At 40.2% G+C, this 18,601-nt stretch overlaps 1 protein-coding gene across 1 annotated transcript; it reads left to right on the top strand.

Annotated features, from left to right (window-relative positions):
• The first annotated feature begins 2,934 nt into the window (after positions 1–2,934).
• Positions 2,935–18,041, top strand: LOC127582462 (G-protein coupled receptor 54-like). The gene is made up of 5 exons (XM_052037727.1): positions 2,935–3,220; positions 3,784–3,908; positions 12,347–12,482; positions 13,275–13,513; positions 15,497–18,041. The coding sequence occupies exons 1-5, from the start codon at positions 2,983–2,985 to the stop codon at positions 15,851–15,853; spliced, it is 1,095 nt and encodes a 364-aa protein (XP_051893687.1). The 5' UTR covers positions 2,935–2,982; the 3' UTR covers positions 15,854–18,041.
• Positions 18,042–18,601: the final 560 nt, after the last annotated feature.

Below are 18,601 nucleotides of genomic sequence, written 5' to 3'. Positions count from 1 at the left end.
ATTCTCCTACATTCCAAGGAATAAAGACCTAGCCTGGCCAACCTCTCTCTGTAACTCAGGCTCTCTAGTCCTGGCAACATCCTCGTAAACCTTTTCTACATTTTTTCCACTTCAACCATGTCTTTCCTATAACACGGTGACCAAAACTGTATACAGTAATCCAAGTGCAATCTCACCGATGACTTATACAACTGCATCATAATGTCCCAACTCTTTTACTCAATGCCCTGACTGATTAAGGCCAGCATGCTAAACTCCTTTTTCACCACCGTTTACCTGTGATGCTGCTTTCAACGAACTATGCACTTGTACTCCAAAGTGCCTCCCTTGTACTTGTACTCCCTAGTGCCCTACCATTCATAGTATAAGTTCTACTCTGGTTTGAGTTTCCAAAATCTATCACCTCACACTTATCCGCATTGAAATCCATTTGCCACTCCTCAGCCCACTTCCCTAACTGATCAAGATCCCTGTAATCTACGATAACCTCCTTCACTATCAACAACACCTCCTGATCAAGCCTTGTGCATTCACATTCACATTCATATAAATAATGAATAACAAGGGTCCCAAAACCAAACCCTGTTGCACACTAGTCACTGGTCTGCATTCTGTGAAACAACCTTCAACCACCAGCTTCTGCTTCCTAGCTCCGAGCCAATTTTGAATCCACCTAACTAGCTCTCCCTGACCAGCTTCCACCTTCCAGACCAGCCTGCCATGTGGGACCTTGTCGAAGGCCTTGTTAAAGTCCAAATAGACAACATCCACTGCCTACCCTCATCTACCCTTATGGTTACCTCTTCAAAGAACACTAAAAGATTCATCAGACATGACTTCCCATGTGCAAAGCCAAATGCTGGTAGATCCTGTCCATCAGAATTCCTTCCAGCATCTTCCCCACCACTGATGTCAATCTGACCAGCCTGTAGTTCCCTGGCTTGTCATTGCTACCCTTCTTAAATAACAGAAAGACGTTAGCCACCTTCCAGTCTTCAGGAACTTCACCAGTGGCCAATGATGAAGCAAATATCTCTGCACGGGCCTCCGTAATTTCTTCTCTAGCCTCCCACAAAGTCTAAGGATGTACTTGGTCAGGACCTGGGGATTTATCCACCATAATGCGCTGTAAGGCTGCAAATACCTCTGCCCTGTAATATGAATGTTCTCCAAAACATCTCCACTTGTTTCCCTTATCTCTTGAGCAACCATGATTTTCTCCTCAGTAAACACCAAGGAGAAGTATTTGTTAAAAATCCCACCTGTCTCCTGTGGCTCAAGACATAGGTAGCCCTGCTGATCTCTAAGGGGACCTACTCTCTCCCCAGCCACCCATTAACTGTTAATGTATCCATTGAACCTCTTGGGATTTTCCTTAACCTTACCTGCCAGATCCATCTCATGCCCTCTCTTTGCCCTCCTGATTTCCCTCTTAAGTGTATTCTTAATCTTTTTATAGTCATTAAGGGATTCACTCATCCCTGACCTCCTAAACCCAATGTATGCTTCCTTTTCTTTTGACCAAAGCCTGAATATCTCTTGTCAGCCAAGGTTCCCTAAACTTGCCAGGTTTATCCTTCACCCTAACAGAAACATGCTGCTCCTGGACTCTTGATATCACACCCTTAAAAGCCTCCCACTTGCCATTCATTTCTTTCAATGCACACAAAATGCTGGAGGAACTCAGAAGGTCAGGCAACATCTATGGAGGGAAATAAAAAGTCGACATTTTGGGTTGAGACCCATCTGGTAATTCCATGGTTGCACCATAGAACTATTTTTATTCCAGTTTTTACTGTTTTTAATGTTGAAATATCTGATTGAATATGTGTTTTCAGTATATTTACCCTGGGTCTAGGTTTTAACTCACCTCCTGAATAAACAAGAGAAACAACTGTAAGGGAAAAAAAGTATTGGCCTTAATCTAACAGTCTGTTTATGAATCTACATTTTTCCTCCTTTGGAATACTTATGAATTGGAAAATTTATATTAGGGGAAGGGATTGACAAAGAGAAGACCAATCATGGACAGAACTTCTATTTGGAGTATCACACTGGCTCTTTTAAGGGAAAGGGGAGAATGTGTTGAAATAAATCAATAGGCAGGCATTAGTTGTTGATGTCCATTAATCCCTCCAATAACTGCAAAATCACCAGGGGGCTTTATTTCCACTGGTCATACATTAATTCATTCATTGATATAGTATTCATTCGAGCAATATTTTAACCCTCGAGTTAAATCAGTACAGTGAGCATATTTTAACTGGATTATACCACTAAAACCACAGAAGAGCCGATTTGCTATCTAACACCGGGTTAACACTTCCCCTGTGAACATAGGTACTTATAGGACATTTAACTTCATAAAGGGACTGCGATAACACATTAAGAATTTCAGAATAAGAGACAAGTGACTTTTTTTTGCCAAAATGGCAACGAAAAGACAGTTACATAAAATATAGTAGAAAATAATAACCACCGTACAGATTACAAATTGATCTTTAAAAGCTGGAAGAAATCGAATAATTCGAGTTTGGAGAGAAATTTCTTGTTCTCTTTGTTGGGATTTCGAGTAATTGCAGTTTGGGCTGAATCTCACAGGCAGAGCTTGAACTCCGGGTTTCACGAGTGCGCACCTCCTACCCAATCCTCTGCTTTGATTTCACAGACACATCAGGAGCTCCACCAGTGAGAAAAAAAATCAGCCCTTGCACTCATCCAGCTGCAGCAAAGTCTCCTGACTGGTTCCAACCAACGAGTTCCTGGTAAGATCGCAGATGCTACAAATATTGCGCGGGACTGATTCGGTTCCATCAGTTTATGGACTAAAGGTATCAATTGATTCAGAATTCCATCTGCACAGGTACCATCACTGACCGGAGAGAAAAATCCTGTGTGAATCTCTCGGGCGACGTTCATATGCCTGTTCCTTTGTACATGTTATGATTTTAACGGCATCTCATTTAATTCTTTCGGCAGACCATGGGCTCTTCTGTGACCCCTTCGATAAATGAATCCTTTCAATATTTGACCGAGTCTTGTTTGGGATACATCTGCAGTAACACGACAGCTGCTCCGACCCCTCCAGTGTTAATGGACGCCTGGCTGGTACCTCTCTGCTTTGGGATTCTGATGGTGGTTGGACTCGCTGGAAACTCGCTGGTGATCTATGTGGTAACGAAACACAAACAGATGCGAACAGTTACCAACTTTTACATAGGTAACAAGATCCATGTGTAAACACATACAAATGTGTGTATTCCTAGGATATTCTATAAGCAAGTAGATTTAGATGTAACGTATTTAGCGACGAATGGTCAAAATATTAGTCACACTAAGCATAAATCCCATTGAAATTAATGTAAAGCTGGTTGAAGTGGAACATTTCAACGTACATTACATCAAGTTTGGTGCCTGTAAAAACAAAGCAAAAAATCCAAATGTACATTTTCCAAGTTAATATTTTGTTTGAAATTGAACCAGTGGAAGTTAATTGCAGACTATGTATGATCTGTTTTGCAATTATAAACTTGATATACGGGTCACTGAATAAAGACAGGTCTCATTGACAAGTTAATTGAAAGGATTATAATAACGCATTAGGCAGATTTTTCTGTGAAGTGAATTCTAATTCATCTACCTAAATATGTCAGAATGCGTTGGATTGTTTAAGCTCCCTGACTTGTTTCGGCATCAATGGGAGGTAGCTGTTTAGTATGTAACCTGCTTTGTTTTCCTAACCTCTGCTGCATCTAAATTGTTTTGAGCTTTTCTTTTTTCCAGCAAATTTGGCTGCAACTGATATTATTTTCCTGGTGTGCTGCGTGCCCTTCACCGCAGTCCTGTATCCTCTCCCAAGCTGGATTTTCGGGGAGTTCATGTGTAAATTTGTCAATTACATGCAACAAGTAAGCTTTCCTATCATTATCCTTTTTTTTCTGATTGACCCAATATGGCAACTGGTTCTCCTGTCCTCAGTTAATCGTTATCCCTCAACTGTTGAAGCAGTGATTTAACAAGTAAGATTTTTGCGCAAAATCTCAACTCAAATTTATAGTGGATCCCTTGTTGACCGAAGGATAGTTTATAGGAGCACCTGCTCTTCAGCCTCGTATATCAGTGGGGATGAAATGGAAAAGTCAAAGTAATCGCGGAGCTTGCCATTGTGCATGGAAGAAGGTGCTATCGTCAGATCAGAATGGATTGGCGATACGATCTTGTCGCGAAACATTAGGTATCCATCGCTTTAGCAAAACTGGAACTAGCTTTGAGAAGCCATGAGCATGCAGTTTGCTTGGTCCCCAGTCAGAGCCGGCAGGTTTGGTAAACAGGTTATTGTGGATTCTGATGATGGGTCATTGACCTAAAACGTCAACTCGTTTCTCTCTCGCCCGATACTGCCTAACCTGCTGAATATTTTTTGCGTTTATTTCAACTTACTTCATTTTCCCAGCTGTTTTCAGTTAGTATCTGAGGTTAGCAACCAATTGAGGTTGACGCCAAATGAACAGGATGGTCGTAATATATGAACAGTCGGCTACTTCTGGTGATAACCAGTTCGCGAAAGGCGTTGGAATTGTGCAGGTGAAAGACGGAGGACGTACATTTTGTGGAATTTAGTTGATTTTCTGGCAGTTCTCTGCCATGAGTCTCATGTCGTTGCTAAGTGAGATTTCTTGGATGGAATATACATACAGTCGGGAAGATTTTTAAGACTAGCTTTATTCCATGACGGATCATCTCGATGAAGCCTCTGTTCAAGGGCCAATGCAGACAAGCGATTTCAATCAGCAAAACTAATTGTGGATTAAGGTATCACTTAGAGCCGGGAGGTGCAGATGTAACGATACTTGATTCGATCGATTCAAACATGGAAGGGAGAGCTCTGATGAGAATCTTCCCGAGAGTTAGAATCTGTCGAGCTTTATACAGTTAGGAAACAAAAACAATAATTGATTAGATTACTAAAATGACCACTGATGGTTCTACCGGTGAACAGGGGATCATTTATCCTATTCCATTGCCCTGCACATAAGGCTGAGACAGAGGGACCTCATTATCTTGATGCCTTTCAATAACCCATAAGGTAAAGCAAAGTGCAAACCAGCGACATAAAGCTGCTTTATGTCGTTATGATTTGCACTTTAACCATTTCATCGTGTTCAACTTAGTAATTGCCAGAACCGTCGAGCTCCAGATCTTATTATAGCTTTTATACAGACAAGAATGCCACGGATGAACACCAGAAGGGAATTGAAATTTGTTGTCTTAGTATCAAAGCAGATCCAAATGTGTTAGCCTAGCCAGTAGACGTTAATAAAGGTGGAAAAAAATCTACTGGCTAGAAGTGCACCTGACACAAGGAAAGTTGGTTCCATTAAACGAGTCACAAGACGCTACAGATGGTGGAACCTGGGGCAACACACGAGATTCTAGAGGAAGTCAGCATCTATTCGAGGAAAATGAACCATCGACGTTTCGAGTTGGGTCCCTTCACCTGGACTGAAAGATAGAGGGGAGGTAGCCAGTATAAAAGGGGAGGGAAGGGGTGGAGCAAGAGTTAGCAGTGATAGGTGGATTCAAGCTGGGGGGCGAGGTTGATAGGCAGATGAGGGAGGGGAGTGGGAATAGCCCTAGAAGCTGGGAAGTGACAAAGGGCTGGAGATGATGCAATCTAATAGGAAAGGAAGGTGGAGCCTGCAATAAAGGGAGTGAGGTGGGGAGGCAGAAGGGAATAGTGGGGGAGCGGAACCAGTGGGAGGAGTGTAGGGGTGATGGGAAGATGGAAAGGGGGGAGAGGCATGGTGATGGGGGCCAGGTAGATCAAGAGCAGGGAGAAAAGGGATGGGGGGAGTAATTCCCAGAAGTTGGAGAATTCACTGTTCATACCATCAGCTTGTAGGCTGCCCAGGTGGAATATGAAGTGCTGTTCCTCTAGTTTGCTTTTAGCCTCAAATTACATTTTGCCCTTATTATTCTAAGTGCTTCTTCCAGTGGTATTCAATATAGAGGAGTAGTGATTCATTAGCTAAAGGAGTAAGGTAGGTGGTAATTAGGAGGAGATTTCCTTGTCCATGTTTGATCTGATCCCATGAGACTTCATGAGGTCTGGGGTCAGTGTTCAGGACTCCCAGGGCCACAGCCTCCTGCCTGTATACCACTGTACTTCTGGTGTTCTGTCCTGCCAGTGGGGCAGGATTTATCCAGGGATTATGATCAGGGTGACTGGTGCATTTTCTATAAGGTAGGATCAGAAAAGTAAGTGTGTGTCAGGCAATGGCTTGACTAGCCCTTGGGACAAATCTCTTAATTTAGAAAGCAGTCCGCATATGTTGTGAGGAAAATTTTGTAAAGTCAACTGTTCTGAGATTTAGACATCAGATTCTTTCAATTGACATACATTTATACCATTTATTTATGCTCCAAGAGATCATGGGGCATTTTCTTACTTTGTCACTCCACTCTCACCCTGAGCTTAAAAAAAAGGCTCAGAGTATATTTTACCCCACTTCCAAACTCATTTGAGTTCACGGAAGAAGACCTATTTTGAAATAGTATCCCCAAAACCACAGCTGGAGAGCACCATCTGCTGGAGGCTAAGCAGTGCATATAGCTCTCAGCGCTTTTGCAGATGAGTGGCTAAAGCATATTTAAAAAGAATATTTTAGTTATGAAGGAATAGAGTTATTTAGCACATAAGTGGACCCTCTGGCCCAACTCATCCATGCTGACCAGTGTGCTTCCTAAGCTAGGCCCATGTTTCTGCATTTGGCTCTAAACCTTTCCTATCCATGAACCTGTCCAAATGTCTTTTAAACATTGTAATTGCACCCATCTCTACCACTTCCTTTGGCTGCTTATTCCATAAACATACCACCCTCTGTTTGGAAAAACATGACCCTCAGGTCCCCTTTAAATCTTTCCCTGCTCACCTTAAGTCTATGTCCTCAAGTTTTAGCCTCCCCTACCCTGGGAACAAGACTTTAACCATCACCTTATCTATGCCCCTCATTATTTTCTAAATTCCTCTAAGGTCACCCTTCAGCCTTCTTTGCTCCAGGGAAAACAGTCCCAGCCTATCCATCAGTATAATGTTCTTAGCTGATCAAAACTAATTGGTAGTACAACAGCTATAATTTTCCTCAATGTCTCTGGGTTAGGGAGGGATAGAGTTTAAACTTTTGACCACATATCAATGATCTATTTTACTTAACATGTATAGTGGATAAAAGGGAACTAGTGGTTGTACTGTACTTAGATTTCTATATTTCTACTTAACAATGGATATTGGACAAGGATAGGATTGGGCAAACTTGTAAGTCTTACCATGGTGGGATAACCTACCAATACTCTCAGAACAGATATATTCCAAAAAAAATCCAAAAGGAGGAGCTATCATCTATGGTTAACCAAAGGGCAGGTGGTAGACATTGTCTACATCGACTTTAGCAAGGCTTTTGACAAGGTCCTGCATGGTAGGCTAGCATAGAAGGCTAGATCACATGGGATCCAGGGTGAGCTGGTCAACAAAATTAGCTTGGTAGAAGGAGTCAGAGGGTGGTAGTGGAGGGTTGTTTTTCAGATTGGAGGCCTGTAACCAGTGGTGTGTCGCAGGGATTGGTGCTGGGTTCACTGTTGTTTGTCATCTATATTAATGATTTGGATGACAATGTTGTTAACATGGTTAGTAAGTTTGCGGTTGACACCGAAATCGGTAGTATAGTAAAGAATACATTAAGAAGGTTATCTAAGATTCCAACAAGATCTAGGTTAACTGGGGAAGTGGGCCAAGGAATGGAAGAAGAAGTTTAACTCAGACAAGTGCGAGGTGTTGCATTTCAGCAAGTTAAACCAGGGCAGGACTTACACCGTAAATGGTAGGACCCTGGAGTGTTGTAAAACAGAGACCAAAGGTTTACAGGTACATAGTTTCCTGAAAGTGGGGACACAGATAGATATGGTGGTGAAAAAGGTGTTGGGCGCTTCATCAGGGCATTGCATATGAGAGTTGGGAAGTCGTGTTGCAACTGTACAAGACATTGGTGAGACCACACTTGGAGTAATGTATGCAATTCTGGTCACCCAGCTATAGGAAGGATATCAGTAAGCTGGAAAGGGTGCAGAAAAGGTTCGTGAGGATGTTACTGGGACCAGAGGACTTGGAGTTATGAGGAGAGTCTGGACAGGCTGGGAACATTTTCACCTGGAGTGTAGGAGGTTGAGAGGTGACGTTATAGAGATGTATAAAATTATGAGGAGTGTAAATAAAGTGGATGGTCACAGTGCTTTTCTCAGGATAAGGGAGTGTTAAACTGGAGGGCATAGATTTAGAGTGAGAGGGGAAAGATTTAAAAGGGACATGAGGGGCACGTTTTTCATGCAGAGGGTGGTTGGTACATGGAACGAGCTGCCAGAGGATGCTGTTAGAGTTGGGTACAATTACAATGTTTAAAACACATGTGGCATGGATAGAAAAGGCTTAAAGGGATATGGACCTAATGCAGGCAACTAGAATTAGCTCAGGTTAACATCTTGGTTGACATAGACAAGTTGGGCTGAAGGGCTGTTTTCGTGCTCTATGACTCCATGACTCTTTTTAAAAAAAAGTTGTAACATAATATTAAACTTAAAAGAAAATAATTGTGTAAACCCAGATGGCAGATCAGAAGATTGAACAGAAGATAAAAAAGCAAAGAATGATTGAAAGATTAATAATGGAGGAAAAATTACAGATGAAGCTAACCAGAAATATAAAAAAGTCCTATAGCTTCCTATAGGTATTCCAATAGATATTTAAAAAATAACAGAGTATTGGTTCTATAGGAAGTAAATCTGTGGAATTAAGGAAGAGAGGAAATCGGGCAAATTACTATCACCAGGTAAGTGGTACTGAGGAAATTGTTGGAACTGCAGGCAGACAAGTCTCCAGATCCCAACGGCCTTCATCCTAAGCTCTTAAAAAGAATATCTAGTGAAATAGTTCGTGGTTAATTTTGCCAAATGTTCCATTAGATTGAAAAATAGTAAATGTAACTCCTTTAATCAAAAAGAGACCAGTTAGCTAAACATTTTCCCACATTGTAATTGGTAAAATGTTCAAAGCTATTATCATGTACATTCTAGCATTTGAGATAATCAGGCAAAGTCAGTGCAGTTTTGTGAAAGGGAAATCATGTTTGACCAATTTATTGGCGTTCTTGACATAAGGTATGTTCATTAGTCCCACGTACATCGAAACACAGTGAAATGCAGCTTTTGCGTAGAGTGTTCTGGGGGCAGCCCGCAAGTGTCACCACGTTTCTGGTGCCAACATAGAATGCCCACAACTTCCTAACCCGTATGTCTTTGGAATGTGGGAGGAAACTGGAGCACCCGGAGGAAACCCATGCAGACATGGGGAGAACGTACAAACTCCTTATAAACAGCAGTGGGAATTGAACCTGGGTCTCTGGTGCTGTAATAGCATTATGCTAACCACTACACTACCGTGCCTGAACTGTGGATTAAAGGGAACCAGTGGTTGCAATGTACTTAGATTTCTAGAAGTCATTTGATAAAATGCCGCAACAAGGTTGTTGCAGAAAATTATTGAGTGTAGAAGATAACAGTGATATAGATAGAAGCTTGGCTAATTAACAGGAAACAGAGAGTATCATAAAAGTAGATACAAAAATTCTGCAGATGCTGGAATCTGGAGCAATACACAAAAGGTGCTGGAGGAGCTCAGCAGGCCAGGCAGCATCCAAGGAGGGAAATAAACAAGTCAACGTTTCGGGCTGAGACCCTTCATCAGAACTCAGTATCATAAAAATGTCTTTTTCTGATTGGCAAGATATAATGAGTGGTGTGTCACAGTGGTTGATGCTGGGGCTTCAAGTTTTACAATTTATATAAATCACTTGCATGAAGGTACCAACAGTATGGTTGGGTTGTTAAATTTGCTGATGACATATGGATAGGTAGGAAACTAAGCTGTGAAAGAAAAACCTAGGGAGCTATAAAGGGACATAGATAGGCTAAGTGAATGGACAAGGTTCTGGCAAATTAAATATAATGTAGGAAAATGTGAATTTGTCCATTTTGACAGAAGTAATAAAAAAATGCATGTTATCTAAATAGTGAGAGACTGCAGAGCCCTGGGATAGAGTGTTCTGGCTGTGTCACAGCATGTTTTACATGGGCTATTATACAACTGCAGGTAGTACAGTAAAACTCTGCTAATCTGCTATCTGATTATTTGGAAATCCTGATGGCTCAGCACCTGGCTCATTGGATGATGTTTCCCATTCTCCCTTAAACTCACCAAGATCCTATTCTTGTGCTACTTTGAAACTCACCTGGTTCTGTTTCTTGCACTCCCTTAAAACATCCTGGCTCACTGGAAAATATACCACAGTATAACATCCAAAATAAAAGTATTTTTGGGTATAATAGGCATAATATTCAAGTCTGGGAAAACCTGGCCCAAAGTCCAGAGCATGGCAGATTAACAGAATTTTACTTCAATAGGAAACTAACAAAGTGTTGTAATTTATTGCTGGGAAAATTAAATACAAAAGTAGGAACACTATGCTTCATTAATGTAGGGCATTGGAGAGTTCATATGTGGAGTACTGTGTACTATATTGGTTTCCTTGTTTAAGGAAGGATGTGTTCAAAGCTGTTCAGAAATGATTTGCTGGACTAACAGGTGGAAAGTTCAACAGGCTAGGCTTGTTATCTGCTGGAGTTTAGAGGAGTGAGAGGGAACTTAATTGAAACACTCCTGAATGGGTTTTGATAACGTAGATGTGAAGAGGATGTTTCCTCTTGTAGGAGAATCTAGAAATAGGGGTCATAGTTTAAAAATAAAAAGTCACTCATCTGCAACAGAGATGGAGAGACATTATTTTCTTTCAGAGTTTCAAGTCTTTGATTTTCTCAAAGGGTGGTGAAAGCAGAGTCTTTGAATATTTTTAAGGTAGAGGTAGACTGGTTGTTGACAGGCAATGGGATGAAAGTAGGAGAGATGGGAATGTGGAGTTGACATTACATTCAGATCTGTCATGATGCAAAGACAGGTTAGAAAGTTGTGCAGAGAGCACAAAGAACTAACAAAAGAATAGTCATAGGATAAGTGAATGGGCAAGAAGTTGGTAGGTGGAATATAATGTTGGAAAATGCAAAGCTTTGGTAGGAAAAATGAAAATGCAAGTTTTGATTTAAAGTGAATGAGACTACATTCAGATCTGTCATGATGCAAAGACAGATAGGTTAGAAAGTTGTGCAGAGAGCACAAAGAACTAACAAAAGAATATTCATTGGTTAAGTGAATGGGCAAGAAGTTGGTAGGTGGAATATAATGTTGGAAAATGCAAAGCTTTGGTAGGAAAAATGAAAACGCAAGTTTTGATTTAAAGTGAATGAGACTTTGGTAGGATTGATTTAAAGTGAATGAGACTACAAGATATTGTAGTACGAATGGGTCTGGGGGACCCAGAGCATGAAACACTGTTGGCATGTGGGTACACCAAGTAATAAGAAAGGCTAATGGAATGCTGGCCTTTATTTAAAGTATTTGGAGTATAAAGATAGGGAAAGTTTAATGCAACTTTACAGGGTGCTGATAAGACAACACCTTGATTACTGCATACAGTTATTATCTCCATATTTAAGTAAGAATATACTTGCATTGGAGACAATGAGACGAGATTCACAAAGCTGATTCCTGGGATGAAAGGGTTGATATATGAAAAGGCTGAGCAGGTTGGGACTATACTCATTGGGGTTTGGAATCTTATTGTAACATACAAGATGATGAGAGGATTTGACACAGTGGAAACTGAGAGGATGTTTTCCCCTAGTGGTGGTATCCAAAACTATCTAAAGAGTTGCCCATTTAATACAGGGATGAGAAGAGAATCAAAGAGTATAGGGAGAGAATAGGATTGACGCCAACATTAGATCAGGCACAACAGAATGATTGGTCTTCACCTGCTCCTGCATATTATGTTCTTATTTTATTAAATGGTAGCACAAGCTTGAGCAGCTGAATGGCTTGTTTGTTTGTATATTTAAATGAAGAACTTATTGTGATAAAATATTTAATTTTGTAGAAAAATACTATCACAGACAAGTCATAGATGATAAGTGCTTGATGCAGATTACTGAAGGATTGTTGATAATGTTCAGATGGAGGACCGGGGTCTAGGCTTGGACAAATAGATATCTTGTGATTTTCAGTCAGTTTGGAAGTGTTTCCTCACCGCACATAATCACTCAAACCTTACATAATTCATCTCAATCCTGTTGGTGAAAATGCTTTCTGTTGGACTAGTTTTCAGAAATATACTCTGTATTCTTGCAGGTATCAGTACAGGCAACATGTATTACACTGACTGCAATGAGTGTGGACAGATGGTATGTGACAGTTTATCCACTCAGATCCTTGAGGCAAAGAACCCCCCGACTGGCTTTGGGAATCAGTCTTGGGATATGGATTGGTAAGTAAAGAAGCTAAAGACTTAAATGCTTAATGCTGAGTATGTTTGAATAGTATTTTTTCCCATAAGTCATGGATTCAATTGCCATATTATAAAGTTTTTGCTTTGTGGAAAACAACCATTTACTGATAGCAATAAGAATTGGTTCATATCCACAAACACCTTCGGGAAGAGGATATGCCACCTCAATTTTTTAAATTTATTAACTTAGTTAAAATACAAGTTGATATTTTTCAACTAACTTTAAAAAGGATAATGAATCAATATTTTCCTAAGCAAATAACTGCTATTCACGCCTGAAAACCATGTTGCTCAGTATTATCCTGCCAGTTACAGATCAATCTAGATAAAATGCATATTAAACTGTAAAATAAGATTATGTCTTGGTTACATGAGTCTTGTCCCCAATATTGGTGACTGGGCCTTGCATCACTTTGGCCATGTGCTCCCTAAATCAATCAATATCTCCAATTGAAGTCTGCTCCTTTCAGGCACTCTTTAAAGTTCACTGCTTTGAACAAACTTTTGGTCAAGCTGCTCCCTGTAGTTTCTCCTTCTGTGAACTGGCATTTACTTTCACTTTTGATGTGTGCAGCACTGTGGGATATTTTTCTATGTTATACATGCATGTAAACTGCCACTCCACCATTGCTACTGAATCATATTATAATTTCTTTAAAAGTAATAATTAAGTCTTATAGTGAAATAGGCAAAATATCAAATGAAAACTTGTGAAATGGATGATAAAGAATCCTTTTATTTATCATGTTAACCTTTTGCAAACTATTGTAGGTTCGTTTATTGTGTCCATACCAGTGGCTATCTATCAGAAGATTCAAAATGGATACTGGTTTGGGCCCCAAGTTTACTGCAGTGAATCTTTTCCATCAGCTTTCCTTGAGAAGGCCTTCATTATGCATAACTTCCTAGCTGTTTACCTCCTGCCACTAATCACAATTTGTGTATCCTACACTGCTATGCTACATCAGATGGGGCGACCAACTGTGGAACCCATTGATAATAACCTTCAGGTAGATTTTAATTACATGTACTGGATTAATTTAAATATTTTGTCCTCCAAATACATTATAAACAGCCCCACGTGAAATGTACTAATCAAACCATTACATTTTTGATTCAATCTATACATTTAAATAACTTCCTGGGTGATAATTGAATTGAAATACTGATACATTACACCACCAGGTTTCTGGTTTCAGCTTTGACATCAAATTGTGGTTTGTCACTTCCTGCAGAGAGGTTTGGAGAAAGAATCAGAAGAATAAAGAAAATCAGGAAGAAAAAGATAATTAGGAGCTCAATATAGTGCTGGGGTGGAGGAGGAAGTCAACAAAATTAGCTTTATACATTGACAGAAATTATTTTCTGTAAATTCAGATAGAATATTTTTTGGGTTCATTTAAAGGTTATCCAATCAAAAATATTTAAACACTCACTTTAACAGTTCAAACTAAATGGGGTCTGCAAGCAATAAAATATGTCTAATGGATTTCTGAAAATACACTAGAAATATTATCCTCTTGTTATAATAAAAAAAACTGCAGATGCTAGAAATCTAAACAAAAACAGAAAATGTTGGAAATACTTAGCAGGTTAGGCCACATCTGTGGGAAGTGAGACAGAGTGAACATTTCAGGTGGAAGACTGTTCGTCAGTGCTAAAAAAGAGACAAAAGCTTGTAAATCTGCAGGGAGGGTGGGGTGAGGGATGTCTCTGACAGGGTAAAACCAGGGTGACCATGGGGATGAGCTGTAAACAAAGCTATCTGGTCAATGAGTGAATGGGAGCAGTTAGAGCATGAGAACTCAGATGGAAGAACTTAGATGAAAGACCCAAGGCAAAAGTATGTGGGATTTGCAAAATGCAGAGCAGGTGGGCATGAAGCAGTGATTCACTTGCACTTCATCCACTCTAGTGTGCTGCATTTATGTTCACAATGTGGTCTCTACATTGGAGAAGCCAAACGCAAATTGGATGATTGCTTTGCGGAACACCTGTGTTCAGACTGCAGGGGCAACCTTGGGTTTCTGGTTGTCTACCACTTTAATTTATTACCTCATTCCCACTCTGACCTATTGATCTGTGGCCTCCTTTACTGTCACAGAGAGGCGCAGTGCAAGCTTGAGGAACAGCACATTTTTTGTCTGGGCACATTGAAGTTTTCCGGACTCAATGTTGAATTCCACTACTTTAGGTAACTTGATTTCTCGGTTTGTATCAGTCATCCTTTTTTATTCTCCTTTGGAGTGGAGGACATGTCCTCCTGCTCTGTACTTTGCAACTTGCATATTTTTTTTGTTTGGGTACTTTTGTCTATGTTCTCACTCTCTTAACTGCTCCCTTCACTGATTGACCAGATAATCTTGTTTACATGGTCACCTCGATTTTATCCCATCAGAGATACCCCTCTCCCCCACACTTCCTGCAGCTTTATAAGCTTCTTTTATCTTCTTTTTCAGTTCTGACATAAGGTCTCCAACCTGAAACTGTCTGACCTGCTGAGTATTTCCAGCATTTTCTGTTTTTGTTTTATCCTCTTATTATGGTTCCACTTCTGCTGTAGATCTGACACTGAACTCTCAGAGGGTTACTCAGAAGAATGGATATAATTAGTTCTTTTCGAATTTTAACATCTCTAGGTTAGCTATCAGCAAGACAAGTTTATGCACTACTGAACTTTCATAGGCAAGTGATCATTTCAACTCTACATTCCTTTTTATTCTCTGCTTGCACAATGCATAATAGATATGTGAAGTGAAATGAAAATTTACTCCACTGTGATGAAGGATATGCAAGAATAAATTAATTATAGATTGCATTTGAGAGATTAGATGGGTATTTATGCCAAGCTTTCTCTCTGAGAATTAGATTATAGTATAGAGTATAAGATAGAATTCACTCATACTGAACAACCTATGTATCAAATTGCCCTTTCTTAGTCCATGCTTCTGTATGTTATTGGGCCCTTATCACAAACTAAAACTGTTTTGCAGGTACAGCTACTTGCTGAAAGATCAGAGGCCATGCGTACAAAGATCTCAAGGATGTTAGCAGTTATGGTCCTTCTCTTTGCCATCTGCTGGGGTCCAATCCAGTTATATATCCTTTTGCAGTCTTTCCTTCCAAACTTTAACAGGAATTACTATACGTACAAAGTGAAGATCTGGGCCCATTGCATGTCTTACACAAATTCCTCCATCAATCCCATAGTGTACGCATTCATGGGAGCCAACTTCAGAAAATCATTCAAAAAGGCATTTCCATTTATCTTCAAACAGAGAGTTGGGAGCATAAATGGTGGAAATGCTGCTGGTAATACAGAGATGCATTTTGTTTCATCTGGAACATAAAAAAACAAATAGATAGGCACCATTAACTTTGTTCTTCAAACTTCAGTTTGCATGGTCAAGTAGCAGTTCCTCAATACTCTGGAATGATAGCCAGCAGCAGTCAATTTCTGCTTACTTACGATTCATGGTGCTGATAATTTTTTTTTAAAAAAAGATAATTGTATTGATTCTCACAGCTAGGCTGGCCTGGTCATTTAGGATCTAAATGTCCCAAACCATTTAATTCACACCAACCTTATAATTCAAGAAGGCTCATGGGTTGATCCTGGATTTTGTTTAGTTCGCTTTGTAAAATGGTATCTTCCCCTGCCTCCTCGTGTTTAAATGGGACAATAATAGAAGTCTTGGACTTGGGATTTATTAAATGACAATATTGAATAAGTGATGTTATACAATGTATTCATTTTATTTTTTTTAGCAGATGACAGAAAGGATAAGTAGGGAATTGTCAAATTCTAAGACACCGGAGGCCTAGAAAATGGATGCACCATTACATGTATGAACAGCAGGAAAAAAAAAACACCAGCATCCAAAGAGATCATAAATTACTTTCAGACATGCTGAGGATTGAATTGGAAATAAGCTCATATTGAGATCTGGGCTCAAAATTAGTTTTGAGATAGGAGACGAAGGGCAAGGTGAAGGGTGCTGCTTTATTCCAAAAAAAATTTTGATTGTGGTCCTTCTTGGGATCCAGCATGACCACAGACATGAAAAGGGGGCCTGAAGACAATGATCCTTGTCTTAAGGCCAAAAGAATAAATGGAAGTGGGCTCTGACTGGGATAGTTTATCTTCCCAAATACTACATGAATAATGTTCTTTAATCCATGTCAGAGAGTAACAATGTTTCTGGATGACAAGATCTTAAAGCAGGTAGTTACTGAAATTTGCTTCAGAGGATCTTCCAGGTAGAGATCCGAGGCAAGAATCTTCTTTTAGTGTCAGTGAAGTCCATGGTGGACCTCAGATCCTGGATCATTTCAAGCAGCAGCAGCAGATGTCTGCTAATCCCAGTTTGCAGGCCATCACTACATAAGGGACTCCACAGATGATCTCTACTCAAAGAAAAACAGTCATATTCTCTTCATTGGATATACAACACCAAGTAGCATAAGCACACACATTTTCAAAGATGCAAGTTTTCTAAATGGCTCACATGTACCCTTGTGGTCTTAACTGTTCTACCTAGCAACACTGTTTTGTTACATAACAGAAATGGATAACATTCTCTAAATGTTCAAACTGTATGTAGTTATTAGAAGTTACTCAGTATGGTCAAAGTTAAGGCGCTTGCATGATTTGTTCATTCTCAGGCATTCCACTGTGTCCATCATATTTCAGCCACTATGCACACCACTGCTTGGCTGCTTGTAAACAAGGGTTATCTCCAGTTTACGAGGAACAGCACTTCACATTCCTCTTGAGTAGCCTCCAGCCCAATGGCATGAACATTGAAGGTAACCCACTCCCTCTGTGTTCCATTCCCACTCCCACCAGTCCACCTAGGTTCTTTGTCCCATTGTTCACCTTTTCCATACGTGCCCCCCCCCCAATCAGCTAAACACACCGCCTCTTCCACCTAGTTCCATCTGCCCTTCACCCACATACCTATCTACCTAGGTTTCCTCTCCCTTGGTTCACTTTTCCTATTCCCTCTCCTACCTGGTTCCATCTGCCCAACATCACTCCCTTATCTGGTTCTACCCATCAGCCTCTGTCTTTACCCTCCCCCCCCCCCCCCAACTTGCTCCATCTGCCCATCATCCCCCATCATCTCATTCCACCTATCACCTACCAGCCTGTCTCACCCCTCCCTCTCACTTCTATATACTGGCTATTTTCCTTCCACACTCTCAGTTGTGATACAGGGCCTTGACCCAAAATGTCAGCCATCCCTGTGCCTCCACAGATGCTGCTTGACCCACTGAGTTTTTACAGTAGTTTATTTTTGTTCCAGCATCTGCAGTCTCTAGTGTCTCTATAAGCCAAATAAATAGATGTTAACTCAATAGAATTTGACTTTCATTTCCTGTTAAATACTTGCTTATGATGTTCCAAATCTTAAATTTTTTTTATTTGTTTGTCCTTTGTGATCTTGCTGCTTGTTCTGTGGTATTTTTCTATGGTATCTCATTGAATTTTATGTACTTAAAAATTACAAATAAAAATATACTGTATTAAAAATGTACCCACTTTCAATAGAGTTTTTAATTCCTCATTAAACTTTATCACAGTAAAGTGCATGCAAAATTCTAGGAATGATAGAGAAAGGAACATGAGAACAATTTAAAAATATAGTATTAGAAGCTGCTTGTGTAATCCAGAGGCATGTCTACATTATCAGGGCCACAGCAACATAGAACATAGAACGCTACAGCACAGTATAGGCCTTTCGGCCCACAATGTTGTGCCGACATTTTATCCTGCTCTAAGATCTATCTAACCCTTCCCTCCAACATAGCCTCCTTATTTTTCTATCATTCATGTGTTTATCTAAGAGTCTCTTAAATGTCCCGAATGTATCTGCCCCCACAACCTCTGCTGGCAGTGCATTCCACACACCCACCACTCTCTGTGGGGAAAAAAAAATTACCCCTGACATCCCCCTTATACCTTCCTCCAATCACCTTAAAACTATGCCCCCTCGTGTTAGCCATTGTCGCAATGGGAAAAAGTCTTTGACTGTCCACTCGATATATGCCTCTTATCATCTTGTACACCTCTATCAAGTCACCTCTCATCCTCC

Source organism: Pristis pectinata, chromosome 24, assembly GCF_009764475.1.
Source record: "Pristis pectinata isolate sPriPec2 chromosome 24, sPriPec2.1.pri, whole genome shotgun sequence".
Classification (NCBI taxonomy): domain Eukaryota; kingdom Metazoa; phylum Chordata; class Chondrichthyes; order Rhinopristiformes; family Pristidae; genus Pristis; species Pristis pectinata.
This window is presented reverse-complemented; position numbering and strand designations above follow the sequence as displayed.